At 46.4% G+C, this 23593-nt stretch overlaps 1 protein-coding gene across 1 annotated transcript in view; it reads left to right on the forward strand.

Moving 5' to 3' along the window:
• Positions 1 to 23593, forward strand: part of LOC144101283 (voltage-dependent T-type calcium channel subunit alpha-1G-like) — a 91847-nt gene that overhangs the window by 2789 nt on the left and 65465 nt on the right. The window contains exons 2-9 of the mRNA XM_077634380.1: positions 1288 to 1560; positions 11658 to 11699; positions 13766 to 14051; positions 15634 to 15726; positions 15811 to 16019; positions 18069 to 18265; positions 20723 to 20956; positions 22499 to 22783. Coding sequence (XP_077490506.1) covers positions 1288 to 1560; positions 11658 to 11699; positions 13766 to 14051; positions 15634 to 15726; positions 15811 to 16019; positions 18069 to 18265; positions 20723 to 20956; positions 22499 to 22783 — 1619 coding nt within the window. The remainder of the gene's footprint in view (positions 1 to 1287; positions 1561 to 11657; positions 11700 to 13765; positions 14052 to 15633; positions 15727 to 15810; positions 16020 to 18068; positions 18266 to 20722; positions 20957 to 22498; positions 22784 to 23593) is intronic.

Raw genomic sequence — 23593 nt, forward strand, 5'->3', positions numbered from 1 at the left:
AACTGCTTACGAATGGTTTAAAAAAATGAAGTAGATTACTTGTAGTCGATTACTAAGAAAAATTCGATTACCTAAAATATTAAGCTTTACAAAAAGTGTTCAATTCATTTAAAATTAAGAGAAACTGTATTTTATTACAAGCTATCAATCACTTTTAACACGTTACTCACAAGCCTGAATGTAGGTGCTTCGCCGCAGTAACGCTCTGCTTGTGGCGGTGCACTCTTCACAGGCAAAACGCGAAAAAAAAACTGTGACTGGGCCAAGCTGCTCAACATTTCGGACCAGGATCATTAAATAAAAGTTCCCTCTCACGTTCCTTCATCCTCTCTCTCTCCATCTTGATTTATTTTTCTCTCTCCTCCTAATATGCCTGTGAACACCTTGATTGTGTTCTAAAACTATAGTCAACAACAGTGACGAAACTTCTCCAACACTCGCTGGGTCCAATTACTGAAAGTAAACTGTTCCAAAAGATACTCGTTTTGGAGAAGAAAGGTCTGAAATGCAGTAAACAAAACTACTTTACTGCCCTTATATTAATAGCGTTCTGCGCGTCGCCCTGGCGGACTCCGCAGTGCTGTCTTCTGGCGCCGGCTAGCACAGAGCAAGGTACATCGCAGATGCCCTGCGAGGATCTTGAAAGGCCCCTAAAACGAAGCACCAGTTCCCAGTCCTCCGCGTTAACACCAAAATCATGCGTAGGACAGCATCATTTAGTGTTGAAATGGCATAATAAAATAAAAACATGCAAAACCACTTCTCAGCTATCGCCTCTCAATCGGCTTTCAACAAAAGCCTCGCCTCTATTTTTAATAAAATTCATCCTTTTTTGCCGCTTGATATTATACCACTGCATATAAAAATACTTTCTTGGGGACTTCAAGGTGATAATGTGAAAAAAAGAAATAAAATGCATCAGATGCATAAAATTATTCTTTACAAAAATTATTCGTTACGTTCACTTATGTCAACCCACACATTATCTTATACACCTATGTGGGCCTTTAACCACCTCACAAAGACATTTTTTATTCAAGAATTGGTACTTTACCAAAATGGTCATTTAGTGATTGTGCTGCCATCTATTGGCAGACCAAAAAATGTTTGGGTGCGCCCTACTCACCTTAAACCATACAAAGAATGCCAGAAAACAAGCCACAACCTGGATTCGTCATGAGCCAGAAATGACAGCCGTCTTGTGACAATCCTTGGTAGCCGAATTCCCCTGGTGGTTAAGGTAATGAGGTAAAATGAAACGAAATGTAAGTCTATTAACGCTCGCAGCGCCCTGGAGTACGTGCTGGACGTGGGCAACATCAACCTGTCGGCGATCCGGACGATCCGCGTGCTTCGGCCCCTGCGCGCCATCAACCGCATCCCGAGTATGCGCATCCTGGTGATGCTGCTGCTCGACACACTGCCCATGCTGGGCAATGTGCTGCTGCTCTGCTTCTTCGTCTTCTTCATCTTCGGCATCGTCGGCGTCCAGCTGTGGGCCGGCCTTCTGCGACAGCGCTGCTACCTCGTGCTGCCCGACGACAACATCTCCATTCCAAGGTAGGCCGCGACGCACCAGATGGCGCTCGCGATTAGTCATCGGCGAGCTTTGGTTGTTTCCGAAGACCTGTCTATTGCTTTGTGTGTTTCCGAGTTGCTGCACATTACTGGTTTATTTCACAGCTGTAATTCGTTGCTTCTCATATAGCATTAGTCACGTACATTCTTCTTGCACCGTGGTCACGTACCAGCCATTCATCCTCCCCGCACGTGTACACCCTTGGTCAAAAGTATTCAGGCCATACGGCCGGTTTTTCAGCACTATAGTGCAGAATTTACGGTACCCATTAAACAAATAAATAGATAAATATTTTATCTTGAAAGGTGCGGAATAGGGTTCTTCTTACTTTACAAATATCACAGAGCTTCAAACTTGTGTGGGTATAGTAAGGCTGATGATTATGATGATGACTATGATGATGATGATGATGACCTTACTGGAAACAAGACATGCGGCCTGAATATATTTGACCAAGACTGTGCCAATATGCATCATTCTTGCTTTTGACACTTGTCGACCGGAATGGACTCTCTTATGCCGCGACACTCCACAACAGCATCGTCAATTTCATGAGGGCCATGAAAAAAATTACCCAATAATTCTACATTTTGTCGTTACCCTCGAAGTTTGTATAATGTTCGATGTTATCACGCAAATACTGGAATTCAAAGTGTGGAGTAAATAATTTAATTATTATAGATGCTTTCCTGCTCTTTTCTAGTAATCCCAAGCACGTGCTCACGCAGTCTCAATTTCAATCATTCGATCGTTGCGGTTCCCGTGTTTTTTCCGGACTACTGCACCTGGTTTCTGTACCGCATAGCACGAGCCAGGTTATGCCAGTCCAGAATTTTCTCGATTCTGTATTCAGCTTCGTTCACCAGGGTAGACTTCACTTGTTAATTGTTTCCGCTTTAAAATGAATTGGAGCACAAGAATGAAACCTGAACTTTTTGTATTTTTTCATTTTATTTTTATTTTCTCGAATTCAAAAGAAACATGTTGCCGCGGTTAGCGTATTGCAGCAAAACTAGATTTTCCAGGAATTGCTGCAAATTTTGAAGAAAAAAAAACACCTGCGCTTTAAATGACGAAATTGAAATGTCGTTTGCCGCATCGCTTTATGTCACATGTTATTGGAACAACAGAAATGGAAGAATACTGTGCCATACTTTCTAAATTTCTAACTCATCAGGTCAGGAAAGCTCGCTCACTGTCTTGTATCCGTCTACTCCTGTCCAGACGCCAAGTGATTATAGATGGGGCTCTACATATTTCTGTGACCTTTATCTCATCTACCTTTACCGTACATAAACAGGCAAAATGTCGTAGCTTTTAAATTGCGAGTTTTTAAGCCCGGAACTGTAATGCATGACGCAGTATAGTCCACCAGTCGGTACGATACCGCACGGCAGTGACCGTTTGACGCGGCGCACTTGTTAAGACACCGTTCTAGCGCGGTTAAATGTAGCGCTCTAGTCAGCCACGCCACTAGAAACGCGAAAATTGGGTTCCCATCCTTAGTAATATTAGCAGAATCGTCGAATCCTTGACCAAATACGAGTAACAAGTGCTCATGGTTGTGTTCTGCGCGCTACCTTTGGGCACTCGTCTTGACGCCTCAGCTTACGCCACCCGTTCGAAAAGTTTCCACGCATTTATCAGAGTTCTCTTTTTGCAGGCGCGCTCGGTGAATATAAATGTGCGATAAGCTCCAATCTACGGTTCAATGTGGTGCGAAACTTCGTGCTCGACAATCTTTCTTCTTCATTCGCGTAACTTGAAAGAAATCTCTCACATACTTCCTTTTTTCTTCAAGTTTCCTGCAACAGATCTTCATAAGCTCCATACTAAGCCTCTGCAATCCCATTCGCTACATCTTTAGAGGGCGCTGCCGTCGTCTTTCTCAGGCGCTCTTAGCTCGTTCGCACGGTCTCCTTAAGCTTCGTGCTCATGAGCTAAATGCACTCAGGAACAGGTCTAGCGCACCTGGGTGTCTTGTTTGGATGGACATGAAGTACACACAAAGAGGGGGGGGGGGGGGAAGACGGAAAGCAGAAGAACCGAAGAAATCTTCCTCCCAACCAGCAGCTCCCTCACGGACAGCAGACGCCACAGCACCTGCAACTCACCACGCTCGGGAAGCAGAGAACAGGAATAGCGGAGAGAGATATGAAGGAAAAGGGGGGGGGGGAGGTGTAGAAAGAGAGAGTGAGTTTCCACCGCCACCGCTGTCATAATTCCCCGCAGGGAGAGCGACGGCGGGGCACTACATATCCCCACGAGCGCTCTCGCGCGCTCGTAACGACGCGCTGTGCTGGATCTTTTTTTTTTTCCGCAGCGGTTGCTATAGTAATCTGGTCGCTGCCGACGCCTTGTGCCAGATTGCCTCACCACCGCAAATGCAGTGGCCGCCGCTGCTACGCTGTTGGGGCCTCGGAGGGGCTGGATTGCCGCAAGGAAGACGCTTCGCCGCCGGCCGAACACATCTGGACTCGTGCGTTGCTCACGACTGACGCGTTGCGCCGGCAGACGAGACTTTCGCTCTCTAACGGCCCCTGCAGCTTCACGACGCTGCTGCCATTGGCTGCCGCGGTGGCAAGCTCGTTAACGCTAGATTCGAGAAGGAAGCGAGAGAGAATAAACGATGTTTCGTTTTGGGTGGGCGGACGGCGGGTTTGCAACTGCGTACTAGCTTGTCGAAAAGCAATGGACTCTTTGTAGCTAATAACCACTACAATATCAGTGGCGAGCTTCGTATTGAAACTCAGTTGTTAAATTCAACAGAAACTGAGCGGAACTTCCGTTGTTTAGCTGTTGTTACCATTCGTTTCTGTGGCGGTAAGAGTAACACGGATAATTGAGCTAGTTGGTACATCATTTTAACACTTTCAAAAGCGCTGGACTGAGAACTTAACAATTCTAACCCGTTGGACAAAAATGCATGTGTACCTGTGTTCAATAGTACAAAAATTCTGTATAGGCATTCCAATCAGCTAACAAGTGATTTCATATTCACAAAAACCTCGACATGTGCGTCAGCACACCATCTGTTGCAATCAATGATTGTGAAATTCGGTATCTTAACTCAACACAGTGATTTGTTTTGTCATTTTGGGGGCAGGCGCATGCGCTGCTGGCTGGCTTGTGTGAGCAATTTAACCTTATCTGTTTTTTCCAATAAACTTCGGTTGATAGTAGGGCTTGTCCTTCATTTTCTTTCTTCCTCTTGGTGTTCCCGGTCACAGCGCTTTTGAAAGTGTTAAAATGTGGCGATAAGCTATCACAGGATTCGAAGGAGGTTTATGAGAAAATGAATAATGTCATTTAGCTTCGGACGAGCGCATGGTAGGACTGCCGCCAGACTATAGTGTTTAGAAATGCAATAGGCTCTTTGTAGTGGTTAGGGCGCTCGACTACTGATCCGGAGTTCCCGGGTTCGAACCCGACCGCGGCGGCTGCGTTTTTATGGAGGAAAAACGCTAAGGCGCCCGTGTGCTGTGCGATGTCAGTGCACGTTAAAGATCCCCAGGTGGTCGAAATTATTCCGGAGCCCTCCACTACGGCACCTCTCTCTTCCTTTCTTCTTTCACTCCCTCCTTTATCCCTTCCCTTACGGCGCGGTTCAGGTGTCCAACGATATATGAGACAGATACTGCGCCATTTCCTTTCCCCCAAAGCCAATTATTATTATTATTATTATTATTATTATTATTATTATTATTATTATTATTATTATTATTATTATTATTATTATTACTTTATAGCAAACAGTCACGAGAAACTCAGTCGCGAAGCCGATAGCAACTCAGCAATACTTTCGCTGTTGCCATAGCTTGCGGTCATGGCAAACTTGTTGATGCTATACGCTTAAGAAACAGGTGCAAGAGAGAGCGAAAGATGTTCATTTCAGTTTGGCACGAGAGGATGGGCAGTTGGCTGGACTTTCGGTGGTTTCTATTGAGTAGCTGGTAGTGTCTGGAAACCATTTTTATTTAATGGCGCAAGGGAAACTGCGGCCAAAGAGCTCCATGGCACAAGGTGTTTTCGTTTACTCAAGGTTGGGTCAAAGACCCACTTCCCAAGCATTTCACTCTGGATAAACCGAGAACCAGGCCAGGGGAAACTTGTACCCATTGTATCACCGGTGGGTACCCGTAAGCTATGGGGATCGACCCCCCAACTTGCCGCATGCGAGGGTCTCTAGAAACTCGTCAGCGCATCTTCGACGCAAGCTCAGTTCTTGAATTCGATAGCAAGTTAGCTGAATTTTTTTAAAAGTTTCTGAGGATAAACTTTGGAATAGAACACAGAAGGGGAAAAATTTCATACGCATACATGGGCGATATATAAACATCGATTTAAATTGGTGGCGGTGCTGCAGTCGACTAAGCGGAATAACAGGTTGTCACGGGTTAACTAATTGCTATAGATTAACAATATTAGTGAATTTTATTTATCCTTCAGGAATTTCTTGTCTGAGAAAAATTCGCAAGAAGCGCTAGGCTACGCGAATTGAGCAAGGGTAATATAGTGCGTTATATCGACGGGAGCTTCAAGTCAATAAGCTAGCTTCAAGGTGTGGATGAGCAGCATCCTTTCTAAAGCGATCGTCAACATATCGCATTGTTTTTTTTTTGTTTTTATGAAGAGTATGAACATCAATCCAAGCAGTCGCCGGAATCTTGGTCACTCTCTCCGCTTTAGATAAAGGACCTAGAAACGTTCCGAAATCATCACATGGTCTGAGTTCCAGAAAGCCACTTAGTGTGTTCCGGTTGGAGATTTTTTCTCGATACTAAACAGAACATGGAGTACAGCAGAAGTGAGTAAAGCAGCAAAAAATATTAATGAACACTGCCCATAATCTGTGTAATTTATTTTTGTGCCTTCAGCGCAAAAGTCTATGTTATTCACAGATGTCTATTCGAACGTAAAGGTCTGATGCCGGCACTAGTAGCTGTATGACGGTGCACGTATTGAGTAAATCAACACTCGAGCTTTAGACTAAAATTGCGGGCAAGGAAATTACTCAGAATTTTGTTTGCCTATTTTCGCAGTTGCATTCATGGCTACTGTCCATCATTTAAACCTACTCTACTGTTCGTAATAGTGGTGCTCACTGAGTTTCGTCTCATAGGCTGAGAGGTTTTCTTTTTTTTTATGAAGATATTGCATAGAAATGCGTTATATTCAAATGAAAGCCTTTAGTGTCCTATGTATTTGCATGCAGATGCTGCGCCACTAGTGGGGGATATACACGGAAATAGGATGTGCTTCTGTTGAATACGACACAGCAACATTTCATTAGAAAGTAACATTTTTTTCCATTCACTAGAACATTACATCCCAGCGCAAGAGGCTGAATTAAATAATTAACCCCACTTTAACCAATGAACTTCACTGTTCACGCTCCACAATAACTTGTTTAATATGTTAGGTCCCTTATCGTTAAGAATAGTTAGCTGTATGGGTAGCCTTGCGTTTTCGCACTCGATAAAGCTAGGAGCATACAGGAAGCTAGACAGTACATACACAGATTTCCAGCCATATTTATGTGGTTACAAGTGTTAAAGGTGAGAATGTTTATGGGGTTTAACGTCCTGACGCGCCTAAGGCTATAAGGGACGCCGTAGTGAAAGGCTCCGGAAATTTAGACCACCTGGGGTTCTTTAACGTGCACTGACATCGCACAGTAAATTGGACCGCCACGGCCGGGATCGAACCCGCGCCTTTGGGGTCAGCAGCCGAGCGCCACAACCACTGAGCCACCGCGGCGGCAAAATTAACGGTGAGGTAGTAACACGCGCAGCACTCATTAGATAGGAACACGTGAGGCATAAAAGGTCAAAAATGGTGAAGTATAGTAAGGTCGTGCTCATGTTTTTGTGGTTGACCTTATTCCCATTGTGTTTGCGTCTCTGTGGAGGCCTGAAGGGGTGATAATCGTGCGGAAGAAACTAGCTCAACTATTCGTCCTCCTGCGATCATGGCTGATCAATCTATAGTCGGATACAACTCAATAACGAAGCGGCTTTCCCCGTCAAAGTACCCCCTTTCAGCCAACCCTTACAAAAATTTTTAGACAGACCATAGCCTGTCCATAGAAGTTTGTCTATAAAGTCTATGGACTTTTTGTAGACAAATCATATAGATTGCTATATAGACAATACAAATTTCATATATAGTCTATATATAGACGATCTATAGATTATATGGTAATACACATTAGTAGACTTCTGTCTAAATAAAGTCTGTAGACTCTGAATAGTCAAATTTAAATATCTATAAGGAGGCAGTACAGCCTATAGAAAGTATGCAGACCATTTTTATGAGGGAACGGCGTCTGCCGATTCCCATAAACCTGCTACCCTGACAGTGCAGGGTGCGGCATGACAATAGAGGGAGGGGATCATCCCTGACCATACAGGAAAGGGACTATTCGCTTTTATCTGCCACTCCCTACATTGTCGCCCTAGCAGGGTCATGAGAATCGGCCGACGCCATTGGCTGGAAGGGGGTCCTTTGAAGGCAGAAAGCCTCTTCGTTCTTAAGTTGTATTCGACAATACTCGGTAATTTATGGCAGCGAAAAACAAAAAACAGCTCAACTTTTTAAAGAAATACTAGAGGAGGGACTAACACCACCGCGCTGTGCGAAACCCTAACATGATAAAGATGAAACAAACAAAAACTACAGGCAGCAACTCCGCGCTAAACCACTCTGCATATATCATCCGAACGAGAAAAAAAAGAGTTTCAGGGACCAAAACTTAAGCATTGCTAACGTGGAAACTTCGCGCCCTTCTTTCTTAATGTCTGAGGCTTCCGGAATCTTGAGCGCCTTCTTTACCCTTTTTCAGAGCCCTAACCGCGACCGCTCAAAGCCCCAGCTTGATGGTTTCGATCTTAAAGTGCTGTTTTTTTTTTTAACCGATCTCATGAGGCGAAGCTAAGCACGCTGAAGCTTCAGGGGAGAAATAGTAAATACGCTTTCTCACCACGCTTCCGACGTATTTGCAAATAGAGAAAAAAATGCAAGAACGTGCTTGAGTGATACGTCGATATTTCGTGGACGCTCAAGTATCGTTTAAGAGATTCGTTTGGAGATTACACTTCCGCGTGGTGATTTTCTTTGTTGTAATAAGGAATAACGCCTTCATTTACATATATGACAGTTTGAAACAAAAAAAAAAGGATGCATCCTTTATGCGCACTGCTTTTCGCATTTTTAAGTTCTGTGCCGACTAGGTCATGTGGTCTATCCTATCACCTTTTATTTATTTACAGATACTGCTGTCCTATGTATGAGGCATAACAGCATTGGGTGCATAATGTCTCTCAAACAGATGCGGTACAAGGCAAACACACGAAAGGAACACGAAATTGATAATAAACAGAATTAAGGTAACGTTAAACACAAAAATAAAAAAAACAAAGAGCGAAACAGGAATATGCGAAAAAGAGGCAACCAGGGGCAACAGAAGCATAAAATGCTTTTATGTTCTCCTATTCTCGATAAATGCGCGAGAACCTCCAGCGAAACCATGGGAAACCCGCAACCAAACACGAAGACGAACATGAAGCCGAACTTACCCGACAATTTCCGAACTTCTCCGTCGTCACAATGGTAGCCAGCAAAAAAAAAATAACTACAAGCGATTATTCGAATCTCATCCGGCACAACACAGCTGCTTCGTATCCCGATTCCTTAGACTACTCTTCGACCACCACAGCTCTTTTATTTAATTTTTATTCAGTGAAAGAGCGACAGCCTGACTGACGTTTCTCGAGCCTTAGTTAACCGGATCGCATTCTTATGCCACGTTCACACTGCCACTCGGCCCGCACATCAAAATTTCGTGGCACGCACACTTGCGTCACAAAAAGCAGCCACTCGGGAGGTTGATGTGACTCAGCATCTACCCCCGCACCATAGCGCACTGCTCTCTGAAAAGAGACCGTTGAACGCGGCAGTTACGCGTGCCAATCTTTCACGCGGCTATTCCGAACCGGCTGCGGTCATCATCGCAGCCTCTCGCGCGTTGTGCTTAAACTGTTGTTGTTGTTGTTGTTATCCTATCAAAAGATGGAAAAGTGGTAGCATCTCGCACTACGTACTGTACATCGTCTTCCTCATCCTCCATCCGTTCGCTGTGGGCTTCTAAAAGCTTGAATCCAGCAGTGCTGCCGCCATGGCTGTGCAAATAAACCGCCAGAGTCAGCAGCTGCATAACAAAGCTCGACTATGCCATCAACGGCATCTATATGTAGTTGCACACGAAGGCAAGAGTGCACCAAAGCAAATATAAACGCGGTGAAGAGCAGTAGAGGGCTATGGCGAGTCAAAGAGAAATACCAAGTAAATCTTTCTCAAAATGGGCTGTAGACTGTCTGTTTACTTCTTATAGATTTCATTGCCTTCCTATAGATATTTACTTGTGTCTATTGATAGCTTATAGACTGTCTATAGAAAAAGTCTACGAAGAGTGTATGGCCATAAATCTATAGGCTGTCTATAGGACTTGCATTGTCGATAGGATCAGTGTATAAAAACCTTTTGAGTTTTTAGACAAAAGTCTGTAGACAGTCTATAGAATATCTAAAGAAGTTTTGTAAGGGGAGACTCCAAGTGCGCTGCCCATACTTTGCCCAAGGCTGAATGCAAGCACCACTACTTGCATAGCGCTAAGCCTTCCCAAGCAAGAAAGCCCAGCGTGCAGAACAAAAATGTGCAGCACAAAAACCCTACGCTCCCGGTCGATGACAATAGAAGGTACCAGAAATAAAAAGCCGTTGCAGCCTACAAGTTTCTATACTTGCTAAAAAAAACCTAGGGGCTTTCTTACCCACATTCATAAAGAAGAAAATACGATAGCATTTAGGTTGGCTGCTATGGTGTCTGCAGTGAATGTCTAATGTTCTTTTTGCGAGTTTCCCGCCAAACCTCCGGTTAGAACCGATTCCATTGCCCTTATATGGTATGCATGGTATATATGGTATGCATCACTTTCTCGAATGTCTGGGTAGCTTTCATTAAATTATCACATGGGATTATACTAATCCAATGCGCTAATCCACCTTAACCAAGCTTCTGTGATGGGCTTAAATCAAAAATTTTGGGAGTCAGGAATTTTGGGGGTGCACCTACTTCCAAATTTCAGGGGTCCTCATGGATGCGTGCCCTATGATTGGGCCACTAGTGGCCACACGGTGTTGATGACGTCACGACCTTCTAAATCGCATTCATATATCCCGAGGTGCCTTTATGCCAATACTGGCGCTGTGGTGCAGCGGTTAAGCGACGCGCCACTGCCTCGGCAGGTGGCTGTTTAAACACAGCCACCGGTGGGACTTGTGAGACCTGGGATGCTCTTCCTAAGCTCCCGTAAGGCTCATGCGCAGAGCCGCGTTGGGAAGGTGGCAACTGCACTGAATTTGTCATCTAGGGACAGTTTGCTCACATTTCGGTGGGCAGGTTGGCACCTTCCACGGTTGGCAGGTTGTTCTGATTTCGCAAGGTCACGTGACCTCTCTCGACCAATCCGGGAACTTCGTGGGGAATTTCAAATTTCGCAGTGTTCTCTGATTGATCAATTGGGGCCACGCGTTCCTGATGGCGTCATCAGGGAATCAACCAATCAAGAAATTGGGTTACGCAGCGGGCTAAAATTTTTTGTACGACGACAGCCTAAATGCTCTCGATTTAAACGCCGAATGGAAGTACATATATCATGAGACGAGCTGCATCATTCGGGATGTCGAAGAGGGGATGTAAAAGAGAATGTTCTTGATGGCTCAGTTCCAAGTTTACTTAACTGTAACCATGACACTTAAAAGGTGCAAGTCATCCGTTTAATAACTGAGCCACATGACAAGTTACTGCGACGACAGGTCACGTGACGAATGTGTCTTGTGACCTTGCTCTGTGAGGACGTCCTTTCACGCAGACTACGGCCACGAGATGTGAGGCTGTAACCGCTCTCACTGTAACCGCTAACGTTGTCAAAATATGACCGCCCTTTCCGCGGCCGTGTGTGACCTGAGCTCCGTCTGTCTTTGCTCGCAGTGCGTCTTCTCACTCTCCCTCTTTGCAGGAGTCAGAGCCCGTATTACGCGGAAAGGGTCAGAGCGTTTAAGTAAGCGGCGTTCATCGAACCTCACTGCCCGAGTTGTGTCTCTCAGTGCTGTGTGTGTGGTGGCGCTTCGCTCGTTGCCTGTGCACTGCCAGGCCGCGCCGTTCTTCGCGGCCTGCGACTACTGCATTGGACGCCTGGCCCGTGGTTATTAACTCTAACACGCAATCCACGAGACTGGGCTGCGACTGACATCGCGCTAACTAGTGACGTCACTGTGAGCTGCAACCTGGCATCGAAGTGACGTCACTGACTGCATGAACTAATGACGTCATGGTGGCGTACCTCGCATCAGTGTCCAGTGTGTTGCTGTGCTGCTTGTCGTGGGTTTTTGGCGCTGAATATCACTAACGGAAGGTGGTCACATGCAAAATTACCGAAATAGTTGCATCTCCTGCATTAAATACGTCCTACGATCGAACTAACCAACTCGTTCGCATGGTTAGCGAATGACCCTAAGGATAGACAAGATCACAAAAGAGGATAAATGTGGGTTTGTTCTGTTGCATATTACGCGTAGTCGCTTCTGTCGTGGTAGCACTGTTATTTCAAGTGATGCAAGAGCTAGCACGTCTACATAAACAACAAAAAAACGCAGTGGGTCATCGCCGCCCGTCAGCTTGTCGCATAACTCCGCTTAATGTCACTAACCAATGTATTCGTTGCACGTATTGCATACATATGTCCTATGAGCGAAATACCTGTATTCTTTTTTTGTTTTCTGCGTCCTTCCTCGCAGTCTTACGTTGATAAACTGCAGCTCTAGAAGGGGATTATCCGAAAGGGGCAATCGTGGCACAACTGAGTCCGATGACATTTTGCTGCATCATTAAGTCGCTACAGTCGATTCATCCGTATTCCGGGATTATTTAAAAATGACGCAGAACCTTTCTCTGCGATGAATTCGTTTTTTTTTAAAGATTAAGTGTCGCCCCTTCCTTAATGAGAGTAAATTTTAAGCCGAAGTTATAGAGTGTTCTAGCAGAGCAAATCATATCTGCTGTTCTTGAGGGGAAGGACGCGGAGAGTACAAGTGAACAGGGGAAATCAAATTCCGGTACGAAGTCCCGCACGTCCTTAGCACTACTGCGCATGCGTGGGAGTGTTGTTTGCTTGTTTTGTTTGTTTGTTTATTTAGCGTAAAGCATTAAATACAAACAGACAACTTCCTGGACCCCACAAAAATTGCCTAAGTGTCCCAATCACTGTAAGCTAATAGACATCATGTAGACGACAGCAAAAAATTGCGCAACTATTTAGCAGTAAACATGTCACAGCAGTAAGCACTGGACACTACTGAAAACATCAAGTTAAACAGTAAGCATGTTATTTTTAGACAAAAAACAGAAACCAAAGCACTAAAGAATATAGAGTATAATGAATTCAATAGAACATGTTTTAATTGCTTTTGAAAGGCACGAAGAGTAGGTGAAGTTTGAACGTTATAATCGAGACTATTCCACAAATGAGTACCCATCGATTCCAGTGTTTGTCGACCGTAATTAGTGTGTATTATAAAAAGCAAGAGCCGATGTCTTGCAGTAGACATGTTGGTGCGCAGTGAGTGATAAAGACATACTGTCGTTAAATTTACTATGTTGTGAAAGATCTCATAAATTAAGGCAGCGGTATTATAATTTACTAGGTCGTAGCAGAGGCCTCGAAGCATGTCCCGTATACGGAACAGCGGCTGGAATCTGGTTTCCCCCTGTATAGACTCAACAGGCGTGCAGCCTGTATATATGCATTATTGTGTAAATAGTGTATTTGTGTATGTTACCTCTCCCGCTATCCTCTATTCCTGTCCCCTCACCTCTTTCATTTCATTTCTCCATTCTGCCTGCTATCCTTGACTTCCGCTGCCCCAGCTCAGGTGCTTCAGTATCGATGGCAGATGCCGGGGCTAGCAAAAATCTTTTACTCCCTTTTCATCTTTATATTTCTTTTTATTTTTGAATAAACAGTACCGCTACTACTACCGTATGGTGCCACGTTGCATGCAGCATTTTTCTTACGGGCAGCAGCAGTTCTGTCGAGTCTGACAATGCCTCTTCTCCCCGGCGGGGCAGTCCGATCTCGTCGTACTACCAGGGGCTGGACGCCGAGAAGGACTACATCTGCAGCACGGACAAGGACAACGGCATGCACCGGTGCAGCGGCCTGCCGCCGCTGGTGCTGCCCTCTGGACTGACGTGCAACGCGTCGGCGCAGCCACACAGCGCCAACGCGCCCACCAACGCGTCGTGCGTCAACTGGAACCAGTACTACACCAACTGCACCGCGGGGGACAAGAACCCCTTCCAGGGGTCCATCTCCTTCGACAATATCGGCCTAGCCTGGGTCGCCATCTTCTTGGTAAGGCCGCTCGGGTGTCCTTCCTCTTTCTCTCTAAAGAGCCTCTGCTACTCGTATTTGCAGAGCCTTGCCCCGCGATTAAGAGAATGGGTGCGCGTGACACGCAAGAATTTCTGAAAGAGCATGAGCACACGCTCCGTTCATACCCTCAGTGCGCTCTAAGCCTTCTCATGCAAAAATTATCTATAGATAATCTATAGACTCCTTATAGACTCTATTGCCTTCGTGTCGATATTTCTTTTTGTCTGTTAGTCTATAGACTCTCTATAGATAAAATTCTATTATAACTGTATGGCTATAAATCTATAGATTGTCTATAGACTGTCTATATGATTTTTATTGCCTATAGATTGTTCTCTAGGGGTTTCTATAGAGAGTCTATAGACTTTACAGACAGAAGTCTATGGGCAGTCTATAGACTATAAAGAAATTTTTGTAAGGGTTAAGCGGCTAGCTGCAATGGTTTCAGAATTTGACGAGTTTAAATGAGTCGAATGTGTAAACTTGGAGGTAAGGCATCTGAAGTCTTTTTTGGGCTAACGTTTGAAATGGTGACGTAATCGCCGAATGAAACCGCGACGGCTTTCAGGCTTCTCCGCAGCGCTCCGCGGTGAATGGGGGGCGCACGATGACGTCATTTACGGTGCCAGTACATTTTCAAAGCAGAAGCATTTGCTCTGAAGGGAAGAAAACCAATGTCACTGTATGCAAAACCTGCAGAGCGTTGTTTGTCGGCATCCGACGAAGCGCGGCAGGGTTTGAACGAAGACAGAGACAATTTGAAAACTCATGGTCTGTGACGTCATCACCGAGCTTCTCAGCACTTTTCCGGCGCTTTGAGGAGAAGAATGAGCTTTAATCGGCAACTGCGTCGTCATTTTAAAACCTAACGCAATAAGAAACATAGCATGTTTTACCTACAACCTGCATACATTTCCATTCCTGAATATCGCGGAATTCTGCCGTCCCTTCTTTTCCAAAACTTTCCCTCGCCTCTCAGCATAGTCAGTGTTAAAACAGCTGTAGCGCTTGAGGATATGGGAGCAGACACAATGAAGCGCGCGCAGTGATGTTGATGTTTGCACAAAGGTAAATTGTTTTACTGAGTTTTTTTCACCACGCTTGGGAACTTTCTCTTCTCTCTTCCTGCAACTGAAAATAGTCCAGGTAGTTAAGCACACATTCCAGCTACCTCGGAGAACAGTCGAGAAAGGCAGCTGGCTCAACAGCATTTATCGTGGCTCGACAGAAGTTTCAGAGAGAAGGAAATCATTGATGCAAATGGTGAAATGACGAAAGCATTACACATTCCATTCAGCAAAATGTTTTCTTTCCTGTTGTCAGTCACCTTCCGTCACGTTCATGCCTCTCCATCCCCTCCCCTACTTGGGGAGAGGAGAGGACTTCCCTGTCACCTCTTTACCACCTGCCAACCGTAGCAGGTGGCTAACAGGTGGCAGGCGGTATAGTCAACACTACGCCGGACGTCAAACACTTTTTCTTCACGGTGGGGATTGTAATGCTAACAGACTAAAAAGTAAATGCGCTTTCTCTCTCCCTCTCTCTCTCTTCTTCCACGCAGGTGATCAGCCTGGAGGGCTGGTCCGACATCATGTACTATGTACAGGACGCACATTCCTTCTGGGATTGGATCTATTTTGTGCTGCTCATTGTGGTGAGTCTCGCACGCTTCTCCTTCTTCAGAAGCTGTTCAGCAGGGGGAGGCACTGCTACACCCTTTTCGTCCTGTGCCTCGCAGATCGGCTCCTTCTTCATGATCAACCTGTGCCTGGTCGTCATTGCGACGCAATTCTCGGAGACCAAGAAACGCGAGATGGAAAGGATGCGCCTGGAGCGCGCCCGGTACCACTCCAGCTCGACACTGGCCTCCACGTCTGTCTCCGACTCGGGCTGCTACACGCAGATCATCAAATACCTCACGCATCTCGGCCGAAGGGCGAAGCGGAGGTGAGTCCCCCGTTGCCCATATTTTCCTTATCTGTACACTTCGAAAGGATGCTCCAAAAGGCGAACAAGCCTAGATTACCTGAACAAAGTTATGAGATCACTGCGCCACCTGCATTAAAGTAATACGTAAACAGCGACGCCTCCTCGCTCCTCTTTGCCCCTCTTTGCCTAAATTAATGAAGTTCCATCGTTGTCCATTTTGAGTTTTCTAACTTGGCGCCACGCTTCGCTCCGTCCACACTTCCGGTTTTCAAATTTGGCGCCGCGCTTTAGCTCCGCCCACTTTCGGTGTTTTCAAATTTGGCGCCAATTTTGATCTGGCCCCGCCTAGTTTTGAAACATTCTTGGCTATAATTAATTACGTACTTAACCCACAATAAGCATTTTGTGACTTGCGCATCCTTTTTCGATGCTCTATCCGACGATATACCATTCTTTTTCCGATATACCAACTAGTTGCTCCGTTATAAGACCGAGATTGTCTAGGCCACGCCGACACCGCCTACATAGCCATACAATGCTTACGCATTAAAATTTAGTTTTCGTGGCTACCATTACGTACACTCTTTGCCAAAAGTAACCAGGCTAGACGGTTTGCTTCTCAGTCGTATATTGAAGCTATTATGCCAGCCCTCAAGCTCTAAATCTCTCTATGGTAAGCAGAACCCTCGTCCGCACCTTCCAAGACCTCTTTGGTTTTTAGGGAAGCCGTAACGGCTCTACTATACTAATGAGAAGCAAACAATGCTGCCTGGTTACTTTTGGCACAGGCTGTACGTCTTTGCCAAAGGTTACCGAGAAAAGGTAGTTTGTTTGGTTCGTTTCTTAGACGCGTAGCCAAGCACTTATTGCAGTCGTTAAGCTCTGAATGTAGGTAAAGTAAGACTAACCCTTTTTCTCACGTTTTGACATTTTTCGGCCATTAGGCGTGCCGTAAAGGCTCTATTATACCATTGAGACGCAGAAACCCGTTGTTCGGTTACTTTTGTAAAAGGGGGTACATGTGTGACACTGAAGATTCAGAATTAACGCGGAAACATTGAATCTTCGGCGCACAGCGTTGCTTTTCTACGCATAGTCGTCGGCAACGGTCCAAGTGAGCGAAAGGATACTTTTATGTAAGATTTTGTAGCGCGTGGGAACAGTAAATCATCACTACCATCATGTTCGCCCAGCACGTTACCACACTGCAGTTACGCCACACTAAAAGTGAAAACGTTCCGGTGCAGTTACTAGGCGTACCATACTGGCGAGCGACAGGTGGCGCTAGCTGGCGTTATTAAAGTGTTAAGGCTGGTGATGGCGCTAGCGGCGGAAGTTCGCGATAAGAGACTGGAAGATTGGTGGATGGTGGATGGAAAAGAAAAGATTTGGCATAAGGTTAGAAGTGCAGGATTAAAATTGTATTTAAAGAAAACGGGAGTTAACAGACCGATTTCTGACCGATTTTGACATCCTCACTGCATTTCCGCCACAGCAAGTACGTAAAAGGCATGAGTTTTTTTTTGTCTATGCGCAGCACTAACTTGTAGGACATGTAAATGGCACTCACCGAAACGGGCCCTTAGACACTGGCAAGCGATAACACTCTTACTAGGCAAAATTCATCTTTATAGCGCCTTTCCTTATAAAATAGTAGACAGTGGTGGATTTGCACTATCCGTCTCTTTATGACTAATAGCGATCATGGGTTATCTTTAAAGAGAGTCGAGGACGACGTACTCTGAAACCCGTTTTCGCGACTGTAGTGCCCTCCAGAGAGCGCACTGAAGGCTGTTTTAGCTTAACGCAGATTTCGCCAACGCCACCTTTTAGCATGCTGCGCAGACTCGCTGAAAGTTTCGCTTTCTATGCTTACATGGCAGCCTCAAAGTACTACTTTGACTTTTGAGCTGTGGACAAGCTACTATCATTATACTCCCATACGGAACGGAAGCTTGCAGTGCATCTGCGTGCCAAAAAGGCTGTCGCACCATCCTCATTCGGCAACGTAGTTAGCAGATACCCCAACTTGTCCAATGTATTCGTTTCTCGCTGGTGCACCCGCAGGTTTCTACGGTGGTACAGACGGCGGAAGCGTCGCCGGCCTCTTCCTCGAAGCCACCCGGAAGCGCAGCTGGCTGGGCCGGAAGTAGCCGTCTCGCCAGTCTCCGCTACGCGTGTCCACGCCAGGGCGTCGAGTCCGCCAGGACACTTCGGGGCTGACGGGTGCCCGTTGGACGACAGCCACAGTCACTGCTCCTCCGGTAGGTGGCACGCACGCAGGGTGTCATGTAAATAAATCATGTCATGTAAACAATAGTCATGTAAATAAATCTGCGGTGGAAATTAGCAAAAAGCGATTGGAGGATTTGTGGATCAAAAGCAGAGAGGCGACATAAGTTTGAAAGTGTAGAAAGACGTATTTTAAAGAAAATGGCGAATTTTATTAACAACTTACAGCAGAGTTAAACAAAATTAAAGGGAAAAAACTGAGCATGGTGGCAACTACCACTGCCCCGTTTCAAAGGAGACGCTCCTACCTTCAATCCATCCATCCACCCCCATGTTTTCGTGGCCCGCGTTGCTCTTTCCGTATCGATAACTTATGAATTACTTGCTGTTTCTGTTTTCACTAACGTCATCATCGTCATCGTCGTCAATCTTCGTTACGTGGTTAAAAGTTACAATTTAATAATTAACACACACACAGCACCAAAACCGCGAAAACGACAGGGTAGAATCTCCCAGTGGGGTCGCCACACGCGGCCAGCCATTTTACGGCGTATAAATTTGTGACGTCACTGTTGGTGTCCAGAATTCCACAGCTGTTGCGCGAAATACGAATCAACTCGTTTAAGTGGCAGCCCCTCAGCTAAACAAGCCGTTCACCATGACAAACAAAAGCGAGCATAACTACGAGGGCCTCAACTTGTCCGACTGCCCTAAGGAAACAGATGATCATGTGCTAAGTTTATGCTTTTTAGTACTGAGTGGACGGCAGTGATGATGAAGCCCTGCAGGGATTATGAAGGTGATGAAGAAAGAAAAGGCGGCGATAACTCTCATTATAATGTCATGCCCGAACCGCGCCGCAAGGAGATGGGCGAAGGAAATGAGAAGGCGCAAGAGAAAGTGGGTGGTGGTGAAAATATTTTAATGAAATTGTTTAGGAGGTTGTAGCGGCGGTTTGAGCTCTCAGAACCGGAACCACAATGGCGTAGGCTGCTGTCCGGGCTCTTTCGATGAGTTCCATTTGACTCGTTTCGTCCGAGCTGGTCAGAGCTGCCTCCCACCCCTCCTGCGTTGGCCGGTTATCAATAGTGACAGCCTGATTTTGTTGGCAGGCCCATACCATATGGTACAGGTCCACCTTCTCCCCGCAGAATTTGCATTGTGAGTGAAATGAGTCCGGATCTATTGCGTGTAGTCTTCGTGGGTTGCTGTAAGAGCTGGTCTGTAGCCTTCGGAGGTGCAGTTCCTCCTCTTTGTCTAGTGCCTTAGCTGGTGGAGGATAGACCAGACGGGATAACCTTAATTGCTGAAGTATGTCGGTGTAAGTTAGTAGTAGGGTTGGAGGTTCCATGGCATTCGGACTGAGTGCACGGGGGAGAAATGCTCGGGCTGAGGCATGTGTGCTCTCGTTCCCTGGGATGCCCTGGCGACCTGGTACCCATATTAAGTGTTTGCGTGTGGCTTGGCAGCCACGGGTGTAGCTATCTTGCAGGATTTTAGCTGCGAGCGTTGCGATCCTGCCTCTGAGGCAATAGCAATACGCTGTCTGTGAATCAGTAAGACTATTCCGAGGTAGTGTACATGTATTGCAGCTAGAGCAATCACCACTTCTTCCGCAGCCAGTATGTCCTGGCTAGCCAATACTGGTCCGTCCATTGTTTTATTTTGGTGCACTAGGGCGACGACCGCCATTCCCGGCTCGGGACCCGCCGCATCGACATAGAACACGCCCTCACGCCCGCCGTAGTGCCTTTTCACAGCTTCGGCTCGTGCTTGTCGTCTTGACTGGTGAAAATCGGGGTGCATATTCCTGGGTAGTGGAGCTGCCTTCAATTGTCCTCTCCATGAGGCTGAGAAAGTGGGAAGGTTCCAGGCCGCTTGTGCTCGGGTCGTTGTGTGCACGTGGAAACTGCTAACGCCCCAGCAGCTGAAGCGTTGAAGGAGCCGCAGCTCGGCGCTGTCCCATGCAATTATTTTTTAGAGAACCTTAATCCACATGTGTTTTACACGTTGATTGGAAGTGCTAGTTGTGCAGAGTTCGTTTGATTCGTACTAATTGACGTCATCACACAGCAAGGTAAAGGAACAGTGCAACTCATTCACGGCGAAGGGAGCAGGCAGACATAGAGCCGCATTTCTGTGGCAATACCATACGTACAAAAAGACCTCACGGCTTAATAGGAACTGCAAGAAGAGGCGATGTCCGAGAGCAGCGCTGTGTCTGACTATTACTCTATTCGTCCTATCTCCCTTCTGCAGTTCCTCTACCTGTTCAACATAGAACGACTAGCACGGCAAAGTACCCCTTGGCTTTCACATAACAAGGTCCTAAATGACCCGTTGATTCCTTTTTACCCGACACACGTGGCCGTTAGTGCCTTTCACATGCACTAACACCCCCTCCCCTCAAAACAACTAGCGATGAATCTCTTCATAGCATCACGAGAATGCCCCCATCAACTCTCCATTTTCTCCTCGGCCGCTTGCAGAGTCAGGTTCCTCGTGCTCGTCGTCGCCGTCATCATCCGCGGCGGCGCTGCCGGCGGTGTTCGAGGCGTGCGACGAGAGCGCCGCCACCGAGTGCTGCCACATGCTGGTCGTGCCACCGCATGCCAGCCCCGAGGTGTCGGACGTGGACCTGGCCGCGTCGCCCAGGAGGCCCTCGTGCCTCAGGGTGGCCGCCGCCTCCGGCTCCTCGTGCGTCTCCAACAGTGGGCCGGGAGGTAACGGTCGTTCTCGTAACCGCCGCTAGTCGGCAGCACGTGCCGTAGAAAGGAAGCGGGGAAAGTACGCGCTGGCCTGATTAAAGCTCCTGCATGCGGCTTCGAGCCGGGGCGTCGAGACAGACTGCACACTACCTAAATGTAAAGGAGTACTCTGTCCGCACGTGTGCACCTCTGAAAAGGTCAATTCAACTATGTTCTGCACCTCTGCATATTCCGTGCACAGGTACACCTGTGTGGCCATGAGCATTGTGAAACGAGCCAACATCCCCTACAAAGTTAGCGCTGCAGTATGCTGACTTTAGTTTAAGTTCAGTGGAATCAGTACAGGACCGAGCACCCATATGTCTACAAGCTCAGATGATATGCTCGAAGGATACATGGTTCTCTATGGAGCTCCGTCAAGAGAACCACAATGAAAAGGTGCCTACTGCTTACAGGAATACCCTACTGCCTCTACTTAGGCAGCGCAGCTCATGCAGGCGCAGCACACCTTATCCTGCAAGCTTTTTGCCAACAGATATTTATATACCCTCGGCCTCAGCACAAAGCTGTCTTGGTGCTTGTAGCAGTGGGTTCGCATGCTCGGACACAACGTCACAATGTTAATTCGTGTTCCATATTTCACGAATCGCGACATACGAAAAGGTTGTCAATTAAGTATTTCTGTGGGTCTCCCACACCACACTACAACGTGCATGAGTAGCAGCTGCCGCTAACAAAAGTGGAAAAAATAAGAAGCATACCTAATTACAATTCAGTTTGTAAGTAGTAAGAAATTGATTGCAGCTGCAACATTTTGAGACAAGATTTGTAAATTCTTCAAGCCAGTATCCCCGCCAATTTCAAAAGCGTTATGCGTGCATAAGCAGGAAGCATGTCAGAAGTTAGACCTAGACGCCTATGTCCCATTTCTGCTATTATAACCAGCAGCATTATCAGGACCGATACACATGCAGGTTTTTTAATAAGGTTGTAATTATTGGTATCCACCTAAGCGCAGCCATACGACTACAAAGAAAAGAAGTTTACACAGAAACTTTGTAGTTAAAGAAAAATTCGTTCTGGTCCTGTGTTGAAACCCGGGACCACCGCTTCACCGGAGCAGTCGCGCTACCAACTGAGCGAATCGGGACGGCTGGCATATGATCGGGCGAGAGCTAATTAATAACTCGAAGTGGGAACAGTGTTGGTCAAATGTTGAGGACAATCCCCCAAGGTGGAGTAAATTTGTAATAAAGGAGCAAATTACTCACTGGCATCCACCCGAGCACAGCCATACGGCTACAGAGGAAAGCTATACAGCTTTCTCTCAGAAACTTCATAGTTACATAAAAATTCGAATATTTCTTTAACTATGAAGTTTCTGGTGTAGCTGTATAGCTTTCCTTTCTAGCCGTACGTCTCCGCTTGAGTGCACGCCATTGAGTAATTACGTCCTTATTTTAAAAAATCTACCCCACCATGGGGGATTGTCCTCAACATTTGACCACATGCATGCGTCGTAAATTCATCGCACTATCGACGTTTGTGGCCATACAGGGCCATGCACACCTCCGCTGCTGACCGAGCAACCCGGCAGCACTAAGTCGTGCACGGGGAAGAGCGTCTCACTCCAGGCCCCGATGACGCCGGAAGGGAGCGAGCTGCGGCCGCTGGGCTCCGTCGCCAGCGGCTCCTCCTCCTCCCACCATCTGCCGACGTCCACCGGCGCCACGCTGACCTGTGCCGAACTGCTCGCGTTCAGCGGCGCCCAGAGTGCGGCGCTGGCTGCGAGCTTTGCCAGCAACTTTGCCATGCACCGGTTCTACTCTACACTCAGCAAAGGTGAGGCGCCGGATTGGTGCGCTAAACCTGCCGCAGTACGTCAATAAGATTGATTGATTGGTTGATATATTGATTGATTTATTTAATGACTAATTGATTGATTTACTGATTGCTCGATTGATTGAGTGGTTGGCTGGCTTGTTGATCGATTGATTGATTGGTGGATCGATCGATTGATTGATTGATTGATTGATTGATTGATTGGTTCGTTGATTGATTGCTTGGTTGGTTGGTTGATTGATATATAGATAGATTGATCGATTGGATGGTTGGCTGATTGACTGATTGATTGATCGGTTTTTACTGTCACACAGTAATTACAAAAGCATGATAACACCAACATCTGGAACCCTAACTAAATCTTGTCGAGATCTTGTCTTAGTCGTCTGCTTTTAACGCGATAATGTTAAAGACCTCGTTGTCCAGAAAATCCGGTGTCGGCATTGCGAGCGAGAAATCGCGAGCGTAGAGTGAGCGGGTAGATTAGGCCAGCTACCTGTGTTATGTAAATAGTGTTACAACACAAAAACAGCTACACACAGGTAACGTGCCTGTAAGGGAATTGCTTTCATAGTGGGTTGAAGCCGGGCGACTTTTGAACTTCTGCAGATATGCTTGATCACGTGTGATCAGCGTTCACGCTAGCGACGCAGAGGGAGTTGGTTCAGCTGAATCGCTACAGCACCTTAGTGCCATCATTTTGTGTCATTCCTTTAAAGCCCCTAGGTGAGGGTCCGCAAGTGGCCTCAGAGATTAGCGCAATTAGCCCTTCGGCATGCATACCGCTGGTGTCTCGTTTATCTACGTGCT

Source organism: Amblyomma americanum, chromosome 8, assembly GCF_052857255.1.
Source record: "Amblyomma americanum isolate KBUSLIRL-KWMA chromosome 8, ASM5285725v1, whole genome shotgun sequence".
In the NCBI taxonomy this organism is placed as follows: domain Eukaryota; kingdom Metazoa; phylum Arthropoda; class Arachnida; order Ixodida; family Ixodidae; genus Amblyomma; species Amblyomma americanum.